The following is a 25,694-nucleotide window of genomic DNA, read 5'->3' as shown; positions in this document are numbered from 1 at the left end:
TTTAGCCTTTAGCTAGCTGAGTTCAAACATTTAGATCAATAAAGATCAAGAATAAAAGAGCCTGAGTCTACGCATCTTATTAAGCTATCATGTGGTTAGTTTGGCTTCAGTTCAGAGCATGAGTGTCAAACTTGCGATGTCACGTTACCATCACGTGACATTTTCCCCTTTGCGGAGTTGGGGTGGGTGTGGCCTGCACATGACGCAGTTTGAAACCCTTGGTTTAGAATGTTGTGTGAATCTGACTTTAGCACTGATACATCAAACTTTACCTCTTGGTGTGAATCAATTATCATTTAGGCCATAAACCATGGTTTAGCCCACTACGGAAACTCAGAATCAGTTTCACCTTTTCAAATATCCACTAAGTGTGAGGAAGTTCTGAAGATGAATTAAATCAGCAGTACCAATTTCGAAATGAACATCCTTGCCAGAATAAATGCACAAAATTTTATCTACACAGACACTTGAAGATCAGTCACATAGGATTGCCAAGTATTCTAATAAAATAATCCCATTTTTATTTGCCAGCTTGCTAGGCTTTCGCCTCCCAAAACACCATGGCGATTTGTAAGCTTTATGCTTTAGTGCAATGGGTGAATCCAGCCACAAAATGGGTATAGAACAACAAAGTTCTATACTCATTTTTCACCGATAGACCAGTTGCTGTGTGCCAACACATTGGCAGATGATAATAAGCAACTGACACACCCCAAAGGATGAGAACCATCGAAGTGATGCCTCAACTTGTACAAAATGAGTCAGTGCAAGAAGCCAATGTTACTGGCCTTGCGGCTATTGATGTCACATGATTAGCAGCATAACCCTATATGTGCCTAGTGACTTTTTCTATAGGATTGCTGCAGTTCCGTATACAATGTCCTGGAAATGAATGGAACTCAGTGGAGTTTTATGATTCTGTATAATCTTATGTAGAGTTGCACTATAAAGAAATGTGGTACAATCTCACGGCTGATTGTCATTGTTGAGTAAATCAATATTTATGAAATGAATATAAAATAATTATTTATTTTTAGATGATGGTGTCACAGCAGACAACAACATTAAGATGCATCCTCTTCTTGTTAAAACCCTAGGAAGAGATGTCTTGGTTCTAAAGCTGTGCTGGCAGGTTTGGGGCATTTTAAGTACTGTTTCCCCCAAAATAAAACATCCCCTGATAATAAGCCCAATCGGGCTTTTGAGTGCATGGCAATAAGGCCAAGCGCTTATTTCAGGGTTCAAAAAAATATAAGACAGGGTCTTATTTTCAGGGAAACACAGTAAGTAAAAGTTCTTCTACCCCATAAATTGTGAATGTCTTTTCATTCAACTGAAATGTTTTTCTTCAATTAATCCAAATGGTTAATCAAGTAAAATACCATAGGATACACCATTTCATAAGGCTGTGTAACAGGAAACGAAAATTGGCACAATCCTTCTGGCAGATATGCTGATGTTCAGTAGTACTGTACCTTGTCACTAAAATGACAGACTTCCACAGGATTTTGCACCAGTGCCAAGAACCGTGACTTTGTGTTCCAAATGTGCATTCTCCTACAAAGATGAGAAAAACATTTTGGGAGGAGGGGGGGGAACCCGACTTCTCCTGTGGCCCTTCACAGCTTCCCAGTGCCCCCACATGTAGCCATTTAGAAACAGGCAGATTTCATAACGCTGCGGTAAATATGGTAAGACTTAACCAAAATCAATCAATCAATGAGACAACTTCCTGGAAGAAAATTCTGTGTAAAATTGTATTGCCCTTAGCTAAAAGTGGGAAGGGGGGGTGGAGAAAAGATGAAACAAGAGCTTAGTTTTTGACGAGATTTTCCAGCATCTTAGCCCTGCAATTAGGCTGTCGCCCTCCCCCACCCCCACCCCCACCCCCACCCCCCAAAATATTTAAACCCCAGCCAGGCCCTACATGGGGATAGCATTCCGGCGGAGGGCGTTTTAACCCCGATCTACCCAGATCCCACCTCGCCGCTCTTCAGTTTTAAGCAGGCGTGGCTTCTGACTGCTTGGATTCGGGAACCAAGGCGCGAGAGCGCAACTTGCAAGCAACTAGCCCGAGCCTTGGAAAGCACGCGAGGCGCGAAGCCCACGATAGGATCGCTGCGCGTCGCTCCCTCTCCCGGAGGAACGAGCCAAAAGCTCGGCCAGGCAGGAGTCGCTAAGCGGGTCAGCCCTGGGAACCCTGGAAGTTCTCCTCTTGGCTGGTTGGGGGTCGCCGCTTGCTGCCGCCCTCTGTGTCCGACCCCAATTGAGGAGAAGGTGGCGGAGACGAGCATCATGCAACGCACAGGCGCTGTCCCTTCTCAATGAGTGACCCCGCGGCGTCAGCTCTCTGGCTCCTCCTGCTCCGGCTGATCTTCCCCGCGCCTCCTCCAGAGGCGGCAGGTAGGTTATGCCGGGGGTCGCCGGGGGCAGCTTCTTCTTAGCTTTGGACGTAAACCCGAGGCGTTGAGCCGCTTCTGCTCCTGGGACGTTTTGCTGAGAGAGACGGATGTGTTGATAGATGAAGATGCTAATCAATTTTTTTTTTTTTTTTTTTTTTAAAAGGCGTCCTGCAGGAATAATGGGTCACAGTTAGGTCTTGGAATCTGCTTTAAATCTATTATCTGCAATATTAGGACAGGGACGCCACTCAATACCTGCAGAGTGGATGAATCATTGGTGGTGGTGGTGGGTGGCAACCAAGCTTATTTATTATTTATTTATTTATTTATTCAATTTATATGCCGCCTTTCTCCGGAGACTCAGGGCGGCTCACTTTTTAAAGTGGCACTCTGTTTATACAAAAGGCATGCAAGCCTTAAATAGGCTTACAGAAAATGTGCAAGGTTGAACCTGATCCCACGGGTATTCGGATTAGAATGGGCTGGGTTGTTTTCCCATGTGAGCTTTCAAATTGTCTGTGGTGATTCTTTTCTTGCATTGTTGGACAGCTCACTCTTTGGAGAGAGAGGGGAAAAAAAGAGCCCTGCTGTTGCTTTGAAGTTACTTTTAGGGATGGGTGCCTCCTCCGCCCTGCAGTTTTCATAGATCTATGTACCAGCTATTGCAGTGGAGTGGGGGGTGGGGGGTGTTAGATGGTTGCACTAAGACCCAGACCCAAATCTTCATTCAGCAATGAAGCTTCCTGGCAGATTTTTGAACAAATTGTTCTCCTAGAGACAGTGAGAAATCCACATGTGCTGTCTTGATTTTCTTGGAGAAGAAATGACATACCAGTGCAATTGGGTTGGAAATGCTTTTTTTAAAGAATTGTAAAGATAACAATGGGCTGACATAAAAATAGCATTGGCAAAGTTATCGTGTATCATTTAAAAAATAAATATACTATGTTTAAAATAAGCTGCATAGAATTCTGCATTATGTCCTGAGTTCTCACAGACATTTGAGCAAGGTTATAATGAACTTGATGGCTTAACTTTAATATTGGTTAAATTTAATCACTAACCTCAATTATGAATCCAGCTGGTTTGGTTATTTTATGGTTTACTGTTTTATACAAATTCAAAACATAGTTAATTCTATAACCAGATCAACACAACTATTGATTGTTTGCACACATACAGTACAAATAAACCCAGACTTGAACAGAACTTCAGTCTTTTATTTGTACTATGGAAAGTTTATTTAACTTAAAAAGCTATATAAGAAGAAATGTGCAAAAATAGAAAACTTATTTAAAAGCAACAAAAGAAAACAACAACAAACTTAACAAAAAAGGGTAAACCACCTATAGATATTACATATCCTAAAATATCAAAACATGCTTAACCTATCTAAATTAAAGAAAATAAATTATGATCGTTTAGTGTTACAAATTGTTTCAAAATCTGTGTCAAAGTAGAATATATCATGTCATTTTTATTAGTAGATAGAACTGCCTTTATTAGTAGATAGAACTGCCTTTTCAAAGATAAATAAAGTACACATCTCTTGAATCTACTCCTTAATATCAGGAATAATACTACCTTTCCAATTTCTCAAAATAATTCTCTTCAGACCTGATATAACCATAACGCCTCAAAAATAATCAGAACCCAAAGTTTTGGAACGTAGTTAAACATAACACTAACATCTTTAACATAACATTAACATCTTTAATTTAAAAAATCTCCATTAATGTACTTAAGTAATTAAAGTATTCCCAAATTTTGTCAGTAATTTACAAGACCAAATCATATCAGTCAAGTAACTTTCAAATTCAAGTATAGGTAGTCTTTCCTTGCCATTGCTATAAAGTGAATCATCAGTTATAAAGTGAATCATCATGTGACCATGCTCAATTCATGATATCAGTGCCAGCTACAGTTGTGAAATGAATCAGTTATGATCATTAAGCATGACATCACATGACTACAACTGGTGACTTCCCACCGACTTCCCCATTGACTTTGCTTGTTGGAAGCTGGTTATGAAAGTCATAATTGGCAATCATGTGACCACGGGATGCTATGACCATAGCAATAGCACTTAGACTTATATACTGCTTCCCAGTACTTTACAGCCCTCTCTAAAAGTTTACAGAGTCAGCATATTGCCCCCAACAATCTGGGTCTTCATTTTACTGACCTTTGAAGGATGAAAGACTGAGTCAGATTCAAACTGCCAAATTGTAGGCAGCCGGCAGGCAACAGAAGTACCCTGCAGTACTGCATTCTAACCACAGTGCCACCACGGCACACCATCATAAATGCATGCCAGTTGCGAAGCACCCAATTGCTATCATGTGCTGGACAGGTCTTAAATCTCCTCTTTCAGCACCATTGTATCTGTGAATGATTGCTGGAAGAACAACCAATAACCAAGGACCATAGGTGGTCCTTAGTTAATAACCTTCATTGGAACTCTCAATGCCACTGCTAAGTGAAGCAGTCATGAAGTGGAAAATCACAGTGACCACCACTGTGTTTTCCAGCCAGAAGAAATAAGACTGCTCAGTTTTATACGTTTCACGTGTTTGGTTGTTTTCTAATCACTCCCCTACTCTTGACAGTGCTCAAGTGTTTTATACCCATCGAAAACAATGTGTTTGCACTGCAGCCCAGGGCTGGGAGCCATGGCTGTGCTACCCAAACAGCTTACACGCACGTGACTGAAGGATGGTGCAAAGGTGCTGCAAAGGTGGCGATAAAGTTTTTTTTTTTTCAGTCTAACTTCAAACGATGGCTGAACAAGGGGATTGCTAAGTGAGGACTATCTGTTCCTGTAGAGTTTTTCCATAAAGTTAATTATTCAATAAGTCTCATCGTCAAAATCTAATCTGCAACCAAACAGGTCCATACAGGCCCATCTCTTTGCTGTTCCAGAAGCAAATCACTTTTATACTGTATATCGACCCCAGGAATTGCCAGGAGCTTAGTGGAAATAAGAACTTTCCCAAAAATGCCCACAAAACTTGATACTCTATTAAATTTTCAACATATATTATAGATATAATCAGTAAAATACAAACCCAGTGATCATTTTTAACTTCAATCTATTGAAATTGTATCCTTATAATTAAAACAAACTGTCCACACTAGCATTAAAAATGGGAATAGATATTATTTTTATGTTATTTATTTGTATTCTGCCTTTTTTATTTTTACAAATAACTCAAAGCATCAAACATATCCCACACCCCTCCATCCTGTTTCCTCACAATAACAACCTTAACCACAATAACAACCTTAACCACAATAACAACCTTAACACAATAACAACCTTAACCACCAAACTGTCTCTCTATTAAAATTTCAGGATTACTTTTTGCATGTGAAAATACTATATGGCAGCAAAAAGCAACCTCTATTTTCCAATGCCTAAGAAGGGAGATGGAACAATTTTCCTGCAACAACTTCTGGTCCACCCAAGAGTGTTCATTCTGTCAAAGCCCCTCCATCTATTTTAATTCCCCCCAATTTTTTATGTGTGAATCATAATCTAATTGTTCATTTTTTTTCCTAATAGCATCACATTGTTTTTTGCCCAGCCCATGGAATGTCCATTTTATCTCCAGAAACATGAAGAACATCCTGCATTGGTTGCCACCAGAAGGAATAGAGGAGAACAAATTAAATTATAAAGTGAAGTATTTGATGTAGGTTGGCTATTGGGTTTTATACTGTGTATATTGTAAAAGTCAGCTATTTCCATGTGCAAATGCTTCGTTCTGCTTCCATAAGAGGCTGAAGACTATAAACGAGGGAGGCACCTCTTGTGGTCCTAAGGTTAATTTTCAAATTTCTACATCAGAGTTTATTCAGTCTTCCACTGAGAAATATCTCTTTTGTAACTGGCTGCCTGGTAGAGTATTAAGAGGAGAAAGCACATAGCATAGAGCTAATGGGTATTTCTACTCACTCCTATTTACTGCTTGCTGAAACTCTCAGTAGAGTACAGGTAGTCCTTGACATACATCATTTCATTTAGTGACTTATGACTGCTCCGAAAAAAGTGACTTATGACTGTTTTTCTCACTTATAACAGTTGCAGCATCCCAATTGTCACATGATCAAAATTCAGATGCTTGGCAACTGGTTCGTATCTATGATGCTTGCAGCGTCCTGGGATCATGTGATCAATTTTTGTGACCTTCTGATAAGTAAAGTCAATGAGGAATCCAGATTAACTTAACAACCATGTTACTAACTTAACATATGCAATGATTCACTTAACTACTGTGCCAAGAAAAGTTGTAAAATGGGACAAACTCACTTAAGAAATGTTTCACTTAGCAACAGAAATTTGGGGCTCCATTGTGGTTGCAACTCGAGGATTGCCTGAAGGCTGAAAAATGCAGTATTAGACATGAAAAAACTGCCCACTTCTCAAGGATAACACTAAATTTTTGAAATAGTTCAGACCCCTTGAAAAATTGGTCCTTACATCTTATTTTTGCTGCTTCATCAAATACCCCTCCTTACTAGTACCTAATTAAGAAATAAATTATCTATTTAAAAGTCATAGTGTTCTACAAGAAGGGAACATAAGATAACTTTATTTTTTTTTTTAACATATGGGAACATCATAGAATAGTAATACTCTGCCACACTTCAGGCTGGATTCTAAAAGTGCACTTTACAACAGGTGTATCTTGAATGTAGCAGGCATAGCAATTCCTTAACGCAGCCCTGACTTTTCCCAGGACTGTGTAACAGTTCTACAGTTAGCCAGGGATCCCAGGGAAAGATATAGCTGCTTTAATGAGTTGCAATCACAGCTCACATAAAACTCACCAGCAGGTAATTCCAAAAGCAGAAATTATTGTGCTATTTTTGACACAGCTACCCTGCCATGCCCCAATGCACTTTTTTTGGAAGAGATTCCCAGTGCACTTTATGACATCCCAAAACAGGCTATTTAATATTTAAACAACAACAAAATCTTTCAAAACTCGCTGTTTCTCTCTTCCCCAGTGTTCAACCCCAATTAAGGATTAATTGCAGAAGTGCTAATTTTGTCTCTTTTTCTTTTACCTTTTGATATTCAGATATGGCACGGATAAATGGATTAAGTATCCAGAATGTAAGAATATCAATCAGACCTGGTGTGACCTCTCACATGGAACATACAACCACAAAGAACAATATCATGCCAGAGTGAAAGTCTCTCTAAAGGGAAATTGTTCTGTCTGGGCAGAATCACCCAGGTTCAATCCATTTACAGACAGTAAGGACAATTAATATATATTCATAACTGTTGTGAGATGCAGGACAGCCACTGGTGTTAGATATTTGTGATTTCAACCCATGTCAGTCACCACTGATTTCCTGCAACAGATACATGTTGGAATATGCAAAATGTATATGGTGAAAGAGGAACTGGTCTAAACACAGCCTGAGGATTGTTCTATAGCAGGGATGTCAAACTCGATTTCATTGAGGGCCATATCAGGGTTGTGTTTGACTTCAAGGGGCTAAGTGGATGTGGCTGGGGTGGGCATGGCCATCTTGATGTCACTCATGTCACTTGTGGGGGGGCCTGTGGTGGCCTGGGCGGAGCTGGGGGGGATGGTCTCCTACAGCACTCTGCCAATGAAAACAGAGCTCAGGAGGCCCAGCATGGCCCTCCTGAGTCCGTTTTCGGCTGCCACAGCCTCCTCCAGCATGCTGCCAGCTGCCATCAGGTTGTAAATCAGTGCCACGGGCCAGTCCTTTGCTGTTTCCAGGGTGACCCTACAAGCCAGATCTAAGCACATCATGGGCCAGATCCGTGATCTTTAATCTTCCTGGATATTTGAGTCTGCTGCTATTGGGATCCAATAAAATTCTGCTTCTGGTCTGTTTCTCCAAAGTTGTTGAAGTTGAAAAGGGAAGCTCCATGGGAAACAGACACAAGAACACGCTTCCATTTTCCCCCACAGATATTAATCAAAACAATACAGAGATTAAAAATCTCAAAATCCTTGTTCAATATAACTTGTCTTATTTAACTTCCGTGGCCTTCTGTGCTTGCATGCACCCATAACAATCCTTGCATGTAATAGCAATGTTTCTTAGCATGCATCCTAGAACAGAGAAAGGGCTAAATTAAAGTCTACCATGTTGTTTCAGAAACTTGTTTATTATTCTAGAACAGGTCTGTCAAATTGGCGGCTCGCGGACCAGATGCATCATGTGCAGGCCATGCCGACTCCAGCTCCACAAAGGCAAAAAACATCACGATATGTCACGTGACATGATCGAGTTTGACACCCGTGTTCTAGAATATACTTATGAATGAAGGCAAATATATGTGCCCCAGGATAATGTTGCAGGATCCATCTGGGTCGATCACTGGGACCAGAGGGTTAGTCTTCTGGGCTTTTGGACTGGTGCTGGAGCCCATCTTCAGGGAACTCCATTCTGGTGAGAGAGAAGTTCCCTGAGGATGGATTCCAACACAAGTCCAAAAGTTACCAGATTAAACTTCTGGTTCCAAGCTGACCCAGATTGGATCCTGCTAGAATATACTTGTCATCAGAGGAAAACCAGTGTGCAGGGGGTACTTAGCATGAATAGAAATGCAGTGGCATTCGGGATCATATGTCTTATTGCTTATGAATATAGAAATAGTGTTGCTTGTATACAGAACAAGTATTTTATTGATCAGACTGTGCTTATAGAACTAAACTCATTGCCCTGAGGCATGCTTCCTGATAGCCCAAGAGTCATAAAGATTGTTTTTTTTACAGCTTCTAAAGTGCAATAAAGATATTTATTGCACTATGTAGATTCAGTGAGAAGTCTGGACTAGTCTAGTAGCTTCATTTTTCTCTCTCTCTGATTAAAAATATCCTCATATTTCATCAGGAACTGCTTTTGAATCACCCCGCAATTTCAAAGCCAGGTTGGCCATATGGTATGCATTCAAAGGCAAATTGATTATGAAAACCAATATAAAAGCCTTTTGATTCATGGAGAAACTTTCTCAGGTTTTCTTTTTTTTTTTTTTTTAGATCCAGCTCAATATACTGAATTTTCTAAATACATTCAAATTAAGAATTGATGGGAAATTATTAAAACTTTTCTTATGTAAGTCAGACCCAACTTGGTCCTCTCTGGTTGTGTTGGACTCTTACGTTTCCTCATGTCTAGCCACAATGATCAATGCTGATTTGGAAGGATGATCAATGTAGTGAAACAATCTGGAGAGGTACCATTTGGAGTAGGCAAGCCTAAACATGTGTTAGGGAAAAGTTCAAGGTAAAAAATAAACCAAATAGACCAACAAGGAAATTCTGTCTCGGTTGGTTTTGTGTTCTTATTGAGGGGGTCCATGATGCTCTCTGAGATTTATTGTTTCCTTGAAGACATTTCATTACCCAAACTAGGTAACAACTTCACTGCTAGGTAATATCATCATCATTAGCATTGAAGATGTTACCTAGCTTGGGTAATAAAACACCTGCAAGAAAACAAGTAAGCTCAGAGAGCACCAAGGACCCCACATTTCAACCCTGAACTACAAATATTCTCCTTTATTGTGTTCTCATTCTTATAAATAATGATATATGTTTGCTTTTCAGCGACTATCGATCCACCCGCATTTGCCCTCTCGTCTACCGAGAATTCTATTTCAGTCACCGTGGTTCCCCCCGAGAAATGGAAGGCAAATCCCAGGGAGGAACCGGTATATTTGCACGAAATATACTCGGGCTTACAATATAACGTGTCGGTATTCAACAAAAACATAAATAAAAGAGTAAGTTTGAACATGGAAAATGGAAACTATTGTTTGGCAATTTGAATGGATTGTGCTACAGGCGAAATAGAGATGGTGTTCTCCTGGCTCGTGACGATGTAGACCGGTTTAGCTCAAACTCAGTGACTTTGAGATGAGCGGATGCCAACTCCACCCATACTAAAGGTGCTGGGATTGAAAAACACTGATGTAGATGGACAAAGATAAAACCCAAGCATGTCTTCAGGGACAATAACTGTAGATGCAGCGAGATGCACTCAGAATGCCTGATCTGGGTTTATAGATGTTCCCAGTTTAATGTTTCCCTTTTTTATATGCACATCTGTAGTAGCAAACCTGCAGTCTAGAGCAGAAGATTATATGCGAGGAGGAGACTTCCCCATGTTGGAGGGCCTCCTTGTTTTCAAAATCTGTTTTCTTTCCCAAGCTCCCCCTCCTCCCCCCTGCTTGAGGAGTTGCCAATGTATATAAATTCCTGGAAAAGAAAGATGCACCTGGAACTCCAAGGCAGGTTGCCAGGTCAAATCAATGCTTATCCTCCATCTAATTATCTTAAATATGGCAAGTGTGGACTGAAAAAAAAAAACCAATTCAGGAAACAGGGCCAGAAGTAGAAACGAGAAGCAAAACTATGAAGCAACTACAGAACAAGACAAAGCCCCAAAGAGAAGCAATCTAGATATAATCTGGAACCACTGTACTTCCTGTCGCATCACTGACCATCTGCCTTGCTGACTACTACCTTAAATAAGCCACCCCCTCTCAAAAAAGAGGATGGATGGATGGATGGAGAGAGACAGAGAGTTGAGAGAGAGAGAGAGACAGACAGACAGACAGAAAGAGGGAGGGAGGGAGGGAAAGAGAAACTGAACTGATACTTCTTGCCCTTCTAGTCAAGTGCTTTGAGACTTTGCCTGCTTGAAATAGTTTTCCCTACCCTGTTTCTTCACTTTTCTTTGCTTGCCTCTCTCTCAAGCATTATGTGTGTATGAGAGGAAGGAGAGGGGAAAACAGAGAGATGTAGAGAGTGGATATTCCCGTAGCACCAAGTCAAAGTGGAATTAGATGATACTACAAATGTGGTATACTCAATAACGCATCAGTAATGAAGTTAACACAGCGCATTAGGGAGGATGGGGATTTTCCCCAGGATTAGCAGAGGAAATTTATGGTCAACCAATGGAATGGCCCCAGGTGATGTCATAAGAAGGGGATAACATAATAGAAAGGAAAAGTAACAGGGACAGTTTTACTTTTTTTTCAACCTGCTTTGGGATTTGTAATATTTCACTACAGGCTGAAAATCCAATTTGTTTGCCTCCCAGGTACAGTATTTGCTTCTACTTCTACCTTCATTTTTGTGTATAAAAATAATTCCTAAATATTACATCATTGGAAATTGAACATTTTGCCACCAATTTCAACAGCACAATTGAGGGCTTAGGGAGGCTGGATACAGATTTGCCCAACTCTCTGCTATATGAACACAGCCAGACCACAAGAGGGCACTATGAACATTTTAGAGTTCCCTCAACCTGATTATATGTGACCAACCATATCTCACAACAGTTGTGTTGTAACTGTTCCCATATCACTTTTTTTTTAAATCCCAAATGTGCCCTCAGAAGATTGGGAACTGTTAACCAGCTAATGACTCGTTTGCAACTTTTGTGTGTGCCATATCTAACACAGCTTGCATGTTCATAATAGGTTGTAAAAATAATAAGTCTTTCATTTTTATAGCTGTAACACAACGTAGCATAAGTGCTATCATATCAAATCAGGAGTTAACTTATTATGTTTGAATTTCAAGCATCTGATGCCTGCACAAAGGTCTGGCTCAAAATATTGTTGAAGGCAAAAGACTCCTTTTTAAAGCAGAACAAACTTTCATTTCTCCACGTATACTGAGGAAGTACCATATATATGACATCTTATCGCATGATCTACTTGTTAGGCAGTGCTTTTAGCTAGGCTTTTCAAATCCAAATATATGTCATGATTTCTGCTTTCATATGAGACTATAGAGTAGTTTTCAGAATGGGCTTTTCATCTGGTTTTTTTTTCATCAGTAGGTAACGTCTTAATATAGTTAAGTTTAAAATGTAAAAAGATTTTCCTTCTTCCTCCCTTTAGTGGATGTTTTGCATTCAAAACAACCGATTGGAGGTGCAGCAGTTACAGCCAAATACGATATACTGTGTCACCGTACAAATTTATATTACTCCACTTCTGTTTAGTGAATTATCTGAAGAACACTGCATCGCTACCCTGAAAGGTAAGCAAAGGAGCAGGGGTGGGTTCTGATTTTTTTTACTACCGGTTCTGTGGGCGTGGCTTATTTTGTGGGTGTGGCTTGGAGGTCATGTGACTAGGTGGGCATGGCTAGCTGGTCAGAGTCATTTCTGGAAGGTCCTCGCACTTACGACCAGTCCTCGCAATTACGACCCGACTCATTTGTTTGCTTTTAACACTGATCAGCTGTAGGACGGCCCTTTGAAGCCCCACGCAAGAGTTTAAACAGTTTTTTTCCCTCTAGTCATCAGCTGGGACTCAGGAGGCAGCAATAGATTGGGGGTGGGACGAAATAAAAGGTAAGAATAATGTGGGTGGGGGGTGGGGCGGTGGGAGGGCGGGGGGGAGGAGAACCGGTTCGGTGACATCATATCACCGCTACCGGTTCGGCTGAACCGGACCGAACCGGGAGGAACCCACCACTGCAAAGGAGTACAAAATACACCAAACTTCTGTGTGTCATCAATACTATGAACAGATGAATGTTGTTGAGGAAGAATTCCACACAGGTTTCTAGTTCTTTTGAAAATTCTTCAGAAGAATCTTTTGAATTTATAAGATGTGTAACATTTCCTGTGTTAAATCTGTTACATCTGCCACAATGGGAAGGAAACTTCCTCATTCAATTTCTATACCATCACAATTGTTTTTTTTAGCTGTCAACATTTTTTATTGTATTATAAAGTATTATAAAATACAAAATACAAAGTAAATAGATGAGCGGGGGGTGGGTGGGAAGGAAAAGTGAGGAAAGATAAGGAAAAAGAAAAAAAGAGAAAGAAGCATTGACTTCCGACTCTTGTTACAGTAAAATAAGACATTAACATCAAATCACAACTTTTTGTTTTTTCATAATAATATGAACAAGCCATTACCAGGGGTGGGCTTCAAAAATTTTAGCAAGGGGTTCTCTGCCCGGTTTCTGGTGGGCATGGCCAAGTCAGCCTCCTGCACTATGGCGGGGGGTCATTTTTGCCGTCCCCGGGCTCCGGAGGCTTTCCTTGAGCTTCTGGGAGGGCAAAAACAGTCCCCAGGCTCCGGAGGCCCTCTGCACCCTCCCCGAGCCTCCGTACATGCCCTGCACTTATCTGCATCCAAAATGGGCTATGTGGGGACTCCTGGGAGGGGAGGGGCCAGCCAGGAGTGGGATTTGGGGGTTCTCCGAACTGCACAAAATCTTAGCTAAAGGTTCTCCCAAACCCCTGCAAACCCCCAGCAACCCACCCCTGGCCATTTCTATAAAGATCTATCAGTCTAATCGGTAAAACCCAAAGTCAGAGTTTCATTGTGCTTCATATCAAGCACAAAGTTCAGAAGGGGTCTCCATATGGAAACAAAAGTACTTATGTTCTTTTCTTTAATCAAAGTAGTCAGTTTAGCCATTTCGGCCATTTCAATTCCATCAACTTCTGCAACCATTTGTCCATTGTAGGAATCATTTTTCATGCAATAGTCTTGCTGCAAATAACAAAATTCCAGGAAAAAAAAATCCAATTCTTTTTCCATTAAACCCAAGAGAAAAAGTTCTGGTTTCATTTTGCTTTTGTTTTTGTTTTTTGTTTGTTTGTTTGGGGGTTTTTTTGAAAGAGCAACCAAGATGTATCATAGTTGATCTTAGGTTTCCATTTGAGTCTCATGATGGATAGAAAAGGCAACATTCCTATTACAATGTTCCATTAATATGGCCTCTGCTAGTTACTCTTACAAAAATAGACCTGTTTTTACCCCTCCTTTTCAGCTCTGCAATATTAAGTAGTTGCATTTTTGCTTTGATGGGATTCTGAAGAGCATAATTTTAAATCTTTTATTAGAAACAAGCAAGTCAGCCCTTTTTAGTCATTATTAATTGCCTATGTATTCCTAATAAATGCAGATAAATTAGGCGAAGAAAGAAACTGCTGGCAGGGAAATCAATAACTTACTCTGGATGAACAGCCTAAATATAGAATTTAAAAGAACATAACCCAGCTGTTACACAAGCAAGAAGTTATAAAAGAGACCTTATTTTAATGCTTGCTAACATGCAATATGTTTTGAAAAATAATATATTTCATAAGCATGCTGGCTGATATGTGGGCACATGTTGAAAGCAAAACTGTCAAAATTCGCTACAGAAGCTAAAGGCCATTTTTCAGTTCTGAATACCCTCTAATCTAATTAGATTTTATACTAGAAATTAGAAAGAGTTCAAGATATGTTAAACTTCCAAATAGATATAAAATATTATGCATGTTTTCTAGCTAATATACAAGTAGTCCTCAACTTATGACAATTGGGACCAGAACCAAACAAGGCAGTTGTTAAAGTCAGTTGCACCTGGTTTTGCAACCTTGTTTTGACACAATTGTTAAATGAATCAGGTGGTTGTTGAGAGAATTCTGGCATCTTCCACTGACTTTGCTTGTCAGAAGCTGGCTGGGAAGATCACAAGTGGCAATTAGGTGCCCTGAGATACTGCAACCATTATAAATATATGCCAGTTGCCAAATGCCAATTTTTTTAAATATTATTTTTTATTGTACATTTTCTTTTGTTATGCATAACATTTCCATTTCTGCAACGACAGTGTACTGTCCATATCAAATCTCTTTTGAATACACATATTATACACCTTAATTATAGCCATTATTTTCATTGTATATATAATATGATCTTCACTCCTGGTCATTCTATACAATTTAATCTGTAATCAAATACAATCCAATAATAACAATAAGAATATTGCTTGTAATGTTATGCTTATATATATATATCTATATATACATTTAACTCTATTCTATTAATCATTCTTAATTATAAATTTGCTAACTTCTGCTTCTGTTTTCTATCCCTTTATGAAATAAGTCCCATGTTAAATAATACTCTGTTTCCTCTTTGTCCTTAATTCTCATTGTTAACCTGTCCATTTTGGCGCAGTCTAGTATTTTTGTTAATATATTTTCATCTATAGGCATGCTTTTGCTTTTCCAGTTTTGTGCATACATAATTCTTGCTGCTGTTATTACATAAATGCCCAAATTTTGATCATGTGACCTTGGGGATACTGTGATGGTTGTAAGTGCGAGGACTGTAACTTCAAACAAGCGCAAAATGAATGGCTTGTAAGTTGAAGACTAGTTGAAAGAATGCATGTTTTTCCACTTTCAAATAGGGCTGCTTATTTTGAGAAAGTCAGGTATCAATTGTTAATGCTTTTGCCTGCTGGCCCTTTGAAAAAATGGTAAAAATCTAACCTATGTTTTCTCAGCAGATCCAGCTTTCAAGCAAACTGCAACAGTCATATTTGGATATACTTTACCAGGTCTGTTGTTAGTCCTGATTATTTTGGTGTCAAGCTGCTGTCTATATAGATACACTCATTTCGTGAAGCAAACGTATCCCAAGAACTTGGTAAGGATTCTTTGCCATCTTTGAAATATATAGTGCTATAATTTTTTTAAGACAATGTGCAATGAAGCCTAGTTTATACTGGTATTAAATGGTATTATTTGAAAAAAGCTCTTTAGCTGCAACGATGGTTTGCATTAAATACAGACAATAAGTACAGAATTGCTGGTGCTTTAATTTCTCACATGCATTAACAGAAGTGGACAACAACAAGAATTAGCAGCTGTGTAGAAGTCAATTTTGCATTTCCCCCCCCTTGGGTTAGTTTACACAAGATAGTTCAGCTGAAGAATTATCTCTTGATAGGTACTGAAGAAGCAAACCACATTAGGGAGCAGTTGCCCAAAATTCCTTTTCTTAAAATAGCGATTGCCAGATAGAGATGAGATTTTTGGTAGTAAGATGTCTCTTTCTCACTTGTGCAACTATTTGGAAGAGCTCAAAGTGCTTTACATGACATTGGAAAATCTCTACAAAGGATTTACAGAGTCTTCTAGAATCACTTGGTCAGCATTGTGCCAAATCAGTAACAAGCTTTACCCACAGTGATGGGTGAATGGCGTTAGAAGATGTCCAAAGGTGCTTTTCCAAAAGGCAACTGGATTTTCTTGCGTTTTTTTTTTCCTTGAAAACATTTGCTTCTCATCCAAGAATCTTTTTCAGTTCTAACTGACTGGTGGGTAATGGAAATATTTATATTCTCTGCAGTCATCTGGTGGTTAGCACTCTGAGAGCTATTGGGTCTTTAATGAAAGCTATAGAATGAACTGATTTTTTTTTTAAGTTTTGGCTTTTTTCACTGAGTTTTACACTCAGTATTTGATGTTATACAAATATTTAAATATATATATATCAACTATGTATGTATTTTGGATAACTGGATTTTAAATTTGTTTTTAATAACTTTATTTGGCTTGCTAATTGTCCCAAGGCTGAGGCATAAACAATCTTTCAGTCCAAGTGTCTACAATATATTACATTACTTGTGTTTATTGCACTAAGACATAATTTGGTTTTCCTATTTTTAATTTAGCAATATTGGTTAACCCTTTGTACAATGAACCATGATTAAAACAAATCATGGCTCAATGTAATGTATAAAGCCATCATGCGTAAATAAGTCATGAGTGAAATTGTTTTCTTTTTAAATTGCTCATCATGACACATACATACATTGTAGGCCAGGATGAACAGCTATGATATGTTATTGCTAAAAAAAAATTATGGTACTAGATAAGTGAATTCTTAAGTACATGTCAAAGAAAGAAATGTAGGAAATATTAACTATAATAATGTGGTAGAAAGGAAAAATTATAGAGAAGAAATTATGAAAATAATGAAGCAGAAATTCCAGAAAAAAAGAAGATAAGACATAAAGGAAGTGAGGAAGTGGTAGCTATAGATCAAAATCTATTTCTAATTATTAGGGAAAGGTGTGAAACTGTGGATGCCAACAGGCAATATCTCTCTTAGGTACGAATCTTCCATTCCTTACTGTATTCCTTATTGTAGGCCTTATAGTTATCAAAGAAATGTTATCAAGGAAATATTCATACAGTTATGTCACAAGCATATTCCACCAGATTTATTCAATATTTAACAGATAGGGACGTTTTCTTTCTAAAGCTTTACCTTTTCCCCCCCCTCAGATCCTGAAATACAGTCAAAGCTGTGGAAGAGATAATTTTGTTCCTTCTGAAAAAATAGTGGTTAACTTCATTTCAGTTAACGTTGTAGAAGAACATAAATCCTTTCCGGAGAACCATCAGCAAAGAATTGGCAATGGCTACATCAATGCTGAGGGAAGCTGTGCAGAAGAGAAAGCTTTGAAAAATGTTCTGGGAAACAATAATTTCTTAGAAAGGGACAATGAACTAAAAAATGAACAAAATAGAAGCAAAGCAAAACTGGCAGAGTTGGAATCGCCCCAGGCTTTAGGACAGACGCACAATGATGAAGTGGTGGCATACGAATTTGATGTGAGGGCTGAACAGATGACTCCAGTTCAGGAGAAACAGCAAATGTTTAGCTGTATTTGTGAACCAGATTGTGCACCGCACAATTCACAAGCAAAAACGTTGCCCATCTATGGAACAAAGCAGGAATATTGCCCCCAGTTTGGCACACAAGATCCAAACACCTCTTTCAGGCAACAGTTAAAAGAAGTCCTTCTGAATGAAAGGCAATCTGCTTCTTTACAATTAGACGATGCTGAAATCCCTCTGATAAATTTGATGGCTGATGAGCCCAACCGGGCCTTCTGTTCTGAGTGCGATGTTATAGCAGATATTTGTTTGGTGCCTGATCCAAAAGAGCCCTTTTTGGATGAAAAAGAAGCTGCACTCAAAGAACCACACACTTTACTATCTCTACTAACTCAAAAGACAGCTTCAAAACATCACCAGATTGGAACAAGGACCAAGGAAAACCAGGAAACAGGGATGGAAGACAAACTGAACCAAACAGTTGACTGGAATCCCTGGACTGGGAGGATGTATTTATCCCCGTTACTTAACATAACAAAAGAAGATAAAATTGACTCCAAAAATTATGAGGAATCCCTTGAAGAAGCCCTTCTATTCAGGCTTTATGAGAGCCACTGCTCTGAAGACTTATTAGGAAGATATGAGAATATGTACCTCCCCCAACTCAAAGAACATTGGGGACTACATATAGAAATGCAAACTTAATATGTCTTTCATTTCACAATTTACTAACTCAGTCACATGTCTATCAACAAAGACATGGGTTCAGCCCACAGTCAACTCTAATCAAAGGATCTTCTTCCAATCAGCCAAGTCTTGCCTTATGCAATGATAAGGGCAATCAGGTTGACCCAAACCCCAAGAGCTTCTTCTAGACTTTTGCAGATAAGGAATAATGCATACTAGCTGAATATTGGTGATAAGTAAAGATTTTTTGGCTATCTTCATATCATTAGATTCAGCAATTCAGTACATCTAAAATATTTTGTTAAGAAGACAGACTTGAGCTTTATTGGTTTGCTTTAATTTAGACTGCCCATACAGAGCAAAATAAATAAATAAATGGCTTGGTTTGAATGGTATGATAAGAGGAACTGGCTATTGTAATGAAAACAGAAAAATCTAGAATATTAGAAGGATAATTCAGCATAGGGAACTAATAGCACCAGGGATTAATATAGGTAGTCACTGATTTACAACTGTTTGTTTAATGACAGTTCAAAGTTACGATGATCTCAGAAAAAGTGACTTATGATTCATCCTCAAAGTTACAACCATTGCACCACCCCCATGGGTCACATGATCACAACATGGGTACACTTGGCAACTGGCTTGTATTTACAATTGCAGTATCTTGCGGTCACAAGAATGAGATTTGTGACTTTCCCAGCCAGTTTCTGACAAGCAAAGTCAATTGGGTAGATTGGATTCACATGATTTTCTTAACAACAATGGTGATTTGTTTAACAACCTAATGGTTGTAAAATTGGGTCTGGTTACATGATGATCATTTAACAACTACATTGTTTAGACCTAAATTCCAGTCCCAACTGTGGTAATAAGTCAAGAACCACCCATACATGTTTTTACTGGCCTTTTTAAAGCTTTTTAAAGGTTTTAAGCTGTCAATGGGTCATAGTTAAGTTGGACATGTGATTTCACTATCTGAAGTGTCATGCTTCTGAATTCAAATAAGAGGATGCTACTGTAATCATGTCTTGCTTGATGGCTTCCCAGTAGCATTCAATAGGCTGCTGTTAACTTCTGACAAAGTGCTCTAAACTATAAGAGTTGATTAACATCTTTGGAATGTTGGGAGAGCATTCTGAATACAGTCAAAAATGTACTATTTATGGTGGACTTGACCAATCATAAAACGAACAGTCGTCATTACTCATTCCCAACTCCCCAAATGCTCACTACTTTTTCTTCTTAGCCCTTTCTTCTGATCAGATGGGGACTCACACAACCAAATCAGATGGACTGCAGCTTCTGATCAGTTTTTCTAGGCATGCCTGTGAAATATATTGTGGGCTCTGAAAGCAATAAATATATGTATATATGTATATGTTTGAGGATGGTGCTTGATTTTGCTAGCTTCCCATTTAATTTTTTTAATTAAAAATATTTTAAAAATCGATATGGCATAGGAAAAAGTGTCCAAGTATCCTGTGGCACTTGTAAGCCTCATAGTGCAGATGTTATAACAACAGTTCCATGTATCTTCCTTTTTTTTTTTTTTTTTGTCTTAAAGACAGTGAGATTTCTCTAAACACAACTTAGACTCCCAAAAGAGAATTAGATTTCCACTTGCTATAACCCTGGCAAATATAAGTTTCATGCTACATCATAGGATCCTTATATGTAAATGAAAGAATTAATTCTTTCACTGACTTATATACCTATCTCTTGTATTCTCGTGTTGAGAAGTTTTGGAAGTATTCTTTTCCTGGATAAATTAATGGATGCTTATACTATCAATATTAGTAGTTTTGATGACTGTCTGCTATTTTCAGAATAACAGACAATGATACCTACAGCAAACTTCTGTGTTGTGAAATAAGAGTACAAACACCATGAAAATGTATCCATTACATATTTTCATTCTGATACCTGACAAAATATCTAAGTCAAGTTGTTGTTGTCACACATAATATCATAATTAGCCCCCTACAGATGTTTATGATCACAGATACTATACTTTGAATGTCAGCGGCTCAGAAGCAATCATCCTTTTTTTTTTTTTTAATGTTTATCAGATTCCTGAATGGAATTTATGTAAAAAATGTAACCTTTGTCCCTTGAATCTGATCCAACAAGATGGTTGTAGCCTTTCAGTTTTCAGACAAAACCCTTAAACTCTGGCTGGCTAAAATATGCCAATTTATATTCAGTAATTTTTGTTTTGCCAGTTTTGGTGGGGTATAGCTTCCTCCTTGGTAGTTCCTTGATTAGGGTATTGTTTTCTTTCTGCCTGATTGTTTGTCTGGTGCTAATCCCTGCTTATCTGAATATGAGTTCTTGGAAGGGCTGTAATATAGTCAGTCCGTCTTTGCTAGTTTCCAATAGCCTAGCTTCCCACCCTGATCTTTCCCACCCCGCTATCTTTGCAAACAGGAGCTCAATAGGCCTTGACGTTTGCGTGAGTAGCTAAAGGTGACCAACAAAAGCAAAATAGCAGAGAAGCTCAGAAAAAGAAATTAGAATTTTGTCCATCTTGCCAAATGCATCTTGCATACATTTTAGTGCTGGAGCAAGTTTAAAAAGGTACAATAGCTTCCATGTTTCCATCAATGCAGCCTGAGTAAATCAATGTTGATATCTGTAACATGCTAAAGGCAATCACCATCACCTCTATTAGCCTAATACATTGTAATCGCTATAAATTAATCAGGCTTGATATTTTCATCCAGCCTGAGGAATTGGCAGTGGTAGGCAATTCCCTATAGAAAATTACAGCTGAATCTATTTTATTTATTTTCTGAATAGTCAATTACATGGGCAGCATCTACTAATACCAAAATATAGTAGAATCTGAAGGTTGATTACACTTTACGTTAATGTTTGGAAATTACATATAATGACTTTTGTTAACCAGATTGCTAAAGAAGAATCGCCTCTCCTCAAGGCTATCTTCATCCCACTATTAGACAGGATAGGTATGCTCCAGGCCCCTTTCCTTGAACATTGATGGGAGCTTGACTATGTACCTTTTCTGTAGCTACCCTTAGGTGTAGCCTCCCTCCTGAGATCTTCTGGAATTCCTGGCTCTTCTCCCATGCATTGAGCTAAGATGGGGCTGAGTCAGGGGATCAACAGTATGGTGGTCTGGCACTTGGTGGGAAAGGCATGATCACTTTTTACATCATTTTTATTGGTTGTAAGCTATCTAGTACAGTATCAGTCTGTGGATAGGCAGTTGTTTATATTCATTAAATAAATAATGCTTTAAATCCATATAAAAAGTTAACAATAGAATAATAGAATTGGAAGGGATCTTGTTGGTCATCTCGTCCAGAGGTGTCAAATTCACATCGTCACATCATCACATGACATATCATGACTTTTTTCCCCTTCACTAAACTGGGGGTGGGCGTGGCCAGCACATGATGAATCTGCTCGTGGGCCGCAGGTTTGACTCCGTGGATTTCTAACAGATGGCAGTCCAGTCTCTTCTTGAAAGCTTCCAGTGATGAAGCACCCACAATTTCTGATTGTTCTCATTGTCAGAAAATTTCTCCTTATTTCTAGGTTGAATCTCTCCTTGATCAGTTTCCATCCATTATTCCTTGTGTGGCCTTCAAGTGCTTTGAAAAATAGCTTGATCCCCCCCCTCCTCTCTGTGACAGCCCCTCAAATATTGGAACACTGCTATCATGTCTTCCCTGGTCCTTCTCTTCACTAGTCTAGCCATGCCCAGTTTCTATAGCCATTCTTCATGTGTCCCCTAATCATCTTTGTTGCTAGCAAGAATCTAGATAGCACCATCCTAAATATATAAAACTTCAAAGATGTATCTGGGAAATTTTCTTCACCAGTAAAAGATCAGCAAATAGAAATTTGGGTATGGGCTTATGAAACCTGGAAAAGTCCAGGCCTCATCCTTTTACTGCCCTGTTCCTCCCTTTTTCCAATTTGTTGTTCTTTTTCCACATTGCTGACATTGGGTTGGGACCAAAGGATCGGTCACATTTCAACTATTTAATCTAATCCCTGGGAAACAGCTGAGAAGAAACAAAAGCCAGTTTGTGTAGGAAACAAAACAATGCTCTCTTCCTGTATCACCAGTTTGTTCTGGTCTCTTACTGTCGAGCTAAGAAAGGGAAGTGACTTTCTGAGTGCAATACTTCACCATTAGCTGCAATGCAGTAGAAGGAAGTGTCTCTAACATTACCCCCTCGCTGTATTAAATTGCTTTCCGAGTATTAAAAAGTATATGAGGCTTCCGTAAGTAAAGGCCTCCCAGCAGAAATCTAAGGAATATTGTTTCATTAATTTAAGACAACATTGCTTAACCAAGACTTCCAAAAATACCAGCCAATCAATTATTGTTGGCTTGCTCATTTGCGCCTTGGGACTCATCTATCATTGGCACGTGGATGCTGCCCATTTACTCACAAGCAAACAGACTGAAAAGGCTTTCTCGTCCCTAAGGTGCATGTTGCAATATTTTTAGGATCAGACTCAATAACAATATTTAGAGTTAGAGATTCAAATATATTTCTCTTTAATTATAGTAGGCATTCTATATTCACTGAATATTCACAGATAGAAGCAAGGAAAATGGCGAAGGTGGCTCCTTATATATACAAAGGGTGGAGCCAAGAGTAGGAGTGGTGAATTATGAATACATTAGGAAACAAAGAATAAGTTAACCCCTGATATCCCATATATACATTATTTACACATTAGGGAATAAGGCATTTACATCTGACAAATCCCCCTCTAAATGCCGGTTCGCTATACAACACCAATTACATTCAGATTCAGGACAATATAATACATACATTCTGGAAGTTAAGTATTTGTGCTGTTTAGAAGGTAAAGGCTTCGTCAATATGTCAGCCAATTGTTCAGAGGTATCGCAATGTACTGCTTTGATAAATCCATCTTGGGACAGTTGTCTCACATGTTTAAATTTTATATCTATATGCCTGGATCTTTGTCCAATGGCATCGGATCTAGATATTTCAATGGCCGCTTTATTATCTTCATGCATAACAAAAGGCAAAGCAGGTTTTTTCCAAACATCTGAAATTAAATCATTAAACCATACAAGGTTATTTGCAGCTTTAGATAAACAGACATACTCCGCTTCTGTGGTTGAAGTGGCTACCAATTCTTGTTTACCAGTGTACCAGTAAACTGGACAGTCATTTAACAGGAAAATATAACCAGAGGTACTTTTTCTGCATGATGTATCTCCAGCCCAATCCGCATCTGCGTAACATGTAAGTCTTGGTTCTTTGTTATCACTAGGTTCTAATACTAGACAAAAGTCCAATGTACTTTTCAGATATCTTAAAATTCTTTTGACAGCTTCCCAGTGATACATTGTTGGTTTACTAACGTGCCTTGATAATAAATTGAGTGGTAATGCAATATCTGGTCTGGTCCAATTAGATATATAAAGAAGTGAACCTATTACTGATCTATAGAATGTATTATCCTTGAATTCAGGGGAAGATTCAATAGTATTTCTAAGGAAATCAGTTTGCATAGGAGTGTCGCAGGGTTTGGCATTGTTTAAATTACATTTGTTTAGAAGTTCAATAATCTTATCTTTCTGAGTAAGTTTGAAACCCTTTCTAGTTTTGTTAATTTGTACACCAAGGTATTTGTTTATTTTACCTAGAGATTTCAACGAGAAATGTTCATTTAACTTGTTTACAAAGATTTCTCTTCTCTCTGTGTGTTTTCCTATATATAAAATATCATCTACGTAAATCAATACAAACTCAACCTGATCATCACTCTTTTTGACAAAGAAACAGTTATCAGCAGTGGTAGCTTTGAAATCCATGGTTTTAAGTACTTTTACCAAGCAATCGTACCATCTTTTGCCAGATTGCTTTAATCCGTATAAGCTCTTGTTCAATAGCCAAATTTCATTTTTATTAGTGTATTGACTGTGAGGTGCTCTTACGTATATCTCCTTATCTAGTTTTGCGTGTAGGTACGCAGTCTGTATGTCATATTGGAATACATCAAGATTGAGTGTGGATGCTACTACTAGAGCTGTTTTAACACTCTCTGTTCTTACTGTGGGGGAGTATGTGTCAGTATAGTCCTCCGGATATTTTTGTGCATAACCTTGTGCAACCAATCTAGCTTTGTATAAGGTATTGCCTCCTTCTAGATTCTTAATTTTATAAATCCACCTGGTACCAATAATTGTTTTATCTTTGGGTGCAATCGCAGGTGTGAATACATTTAATCCTTGTAAGCTCTCCATCTCCTTTTTCATAGCTAGTTCCCATTTTTCTTTTTCCTCACGAGGTAGTTTTAATACTTCCTCATATGTATTAGGTGTTATTTGTTCACCATACATATGCATTATGTAATCTTTGTATTTATTTGGCATTTGATTTCTGTTGTTCCTAATAGTTCTTTCTGGTTTGCTATGGTAGTCATGCAAATATCTTGCTTCCTTATTTGTTAATGTGTCTGTCTTTATTTTGTGTTTGCTATTTGTCCATGTTCTGGTTTTGTTTTTGCTCCTGTCAATATTTTGACTTTTTATCGTCCCTTCCTCACTAGATTTGACATCCTTGCATTTGTTTGGAAATATTTCATTAAGGTGTAATTTAGACCAGTTGGCCTGTTCATGGAACACAGCTGTTCTGGAAACTATAAATTTATTATTATTATCAATGAATCTGTACCCTTTGGTGCCAGTTTCATATCCCATAAATCTTAATCTTCTGGATACGTTTTCTCCCTTTCTCCTCAATTGTTGGGGTATGTGTACGTCTGCAGTGACCCCAAATATGTGCATGTGTGCTAATTTTGGTTTCCTATTATACATCACCTCATATGGTGTCTTATTCACAATACTGGACCAGGTTCTATTTTGAGTGTAATTTGAATAATGTAGGGCTTCTGACCAAAATTGTTTGCCTAAACCAGCATCCTCTAATGTGCATCTAATCATGGTTTGTAGTGTGGAATTTTTTCTCTCTGCAATCCCGTTTTGGAACGCAGAAAATGGACTAGATGTGTAATGTAACATCCCTCTATCCTTTAGCCATTGGGAGAATTCCTTAGACATGAATTCACATCCCCTATCTGTCATGATTTGTTTTATTCTGATATTATGTTGTGTTTCTATGCGTTTATAAAATT

At 38.4% G+C, this 25,694-nt stretch overlaps 1 protein-coding gene across 2 annotated transcripts; it reads left to right on the top strand.

Annotated features, from left to right (window-relative positions):
• Positions 1-1,949: 1,949 nt before the first annotated feature.
• On the top strand, positions 1,950-19,915 carry LOC117666300 (interleukin-20 receptor subunit alpha). 2 transcript variants are annotated; one of them, XM_034418889.3, is made up of 7 exons: positions 1,950-2,403; positions 5,968-6,097; positions 7,490-7,668; positions 10,007-10,182; positions 12,319-12,460; positions 15,725-15,867; positions 17,514-19,915. In XM_034418889.3, the coding sequence occupies exons 1-7, from the start codon at positions 2,325-2,327 to the stop codon at positions 18,552-18,554; spliced, it is 1,890 nt and encodes a 629-aa protein (XP_034274780.1). In that variant the 5' UTR covers positions 1,950-2,324; the 3' UTR covers positions 18,555-19,915. The 2 variants fall into 2 exon arrangements, with proteins under 2 accessions (XP_034274780.1, XP_034274781.1); XM_034418890.3 differs by having other exon boundaries at positions 1,996-2,403; positions 15,728-15,867.
• Positions 19,916-25,694: the final 5,779 nt, after the last annotated feature.

The sequence above is a fragment of the Pantherophis guttatus genome, chromosome 1, assembly GCF_059756535.1.
Source record: "Pantherophis guttatus breed Tessera chromosome 1, ASM5975653v1, whole genome shotgun sequence".
Classification (NCBI taxonomy): domain Eukaryota; kingdom Metazoa; phylum Chordata; class Lepidosauria; order Squamata; family Colubridae; genus Pantherophis; species Pantherophis guttatus.
This window is presented reverse-complemented; position numbering and strand designations above follow the sequence as displayed.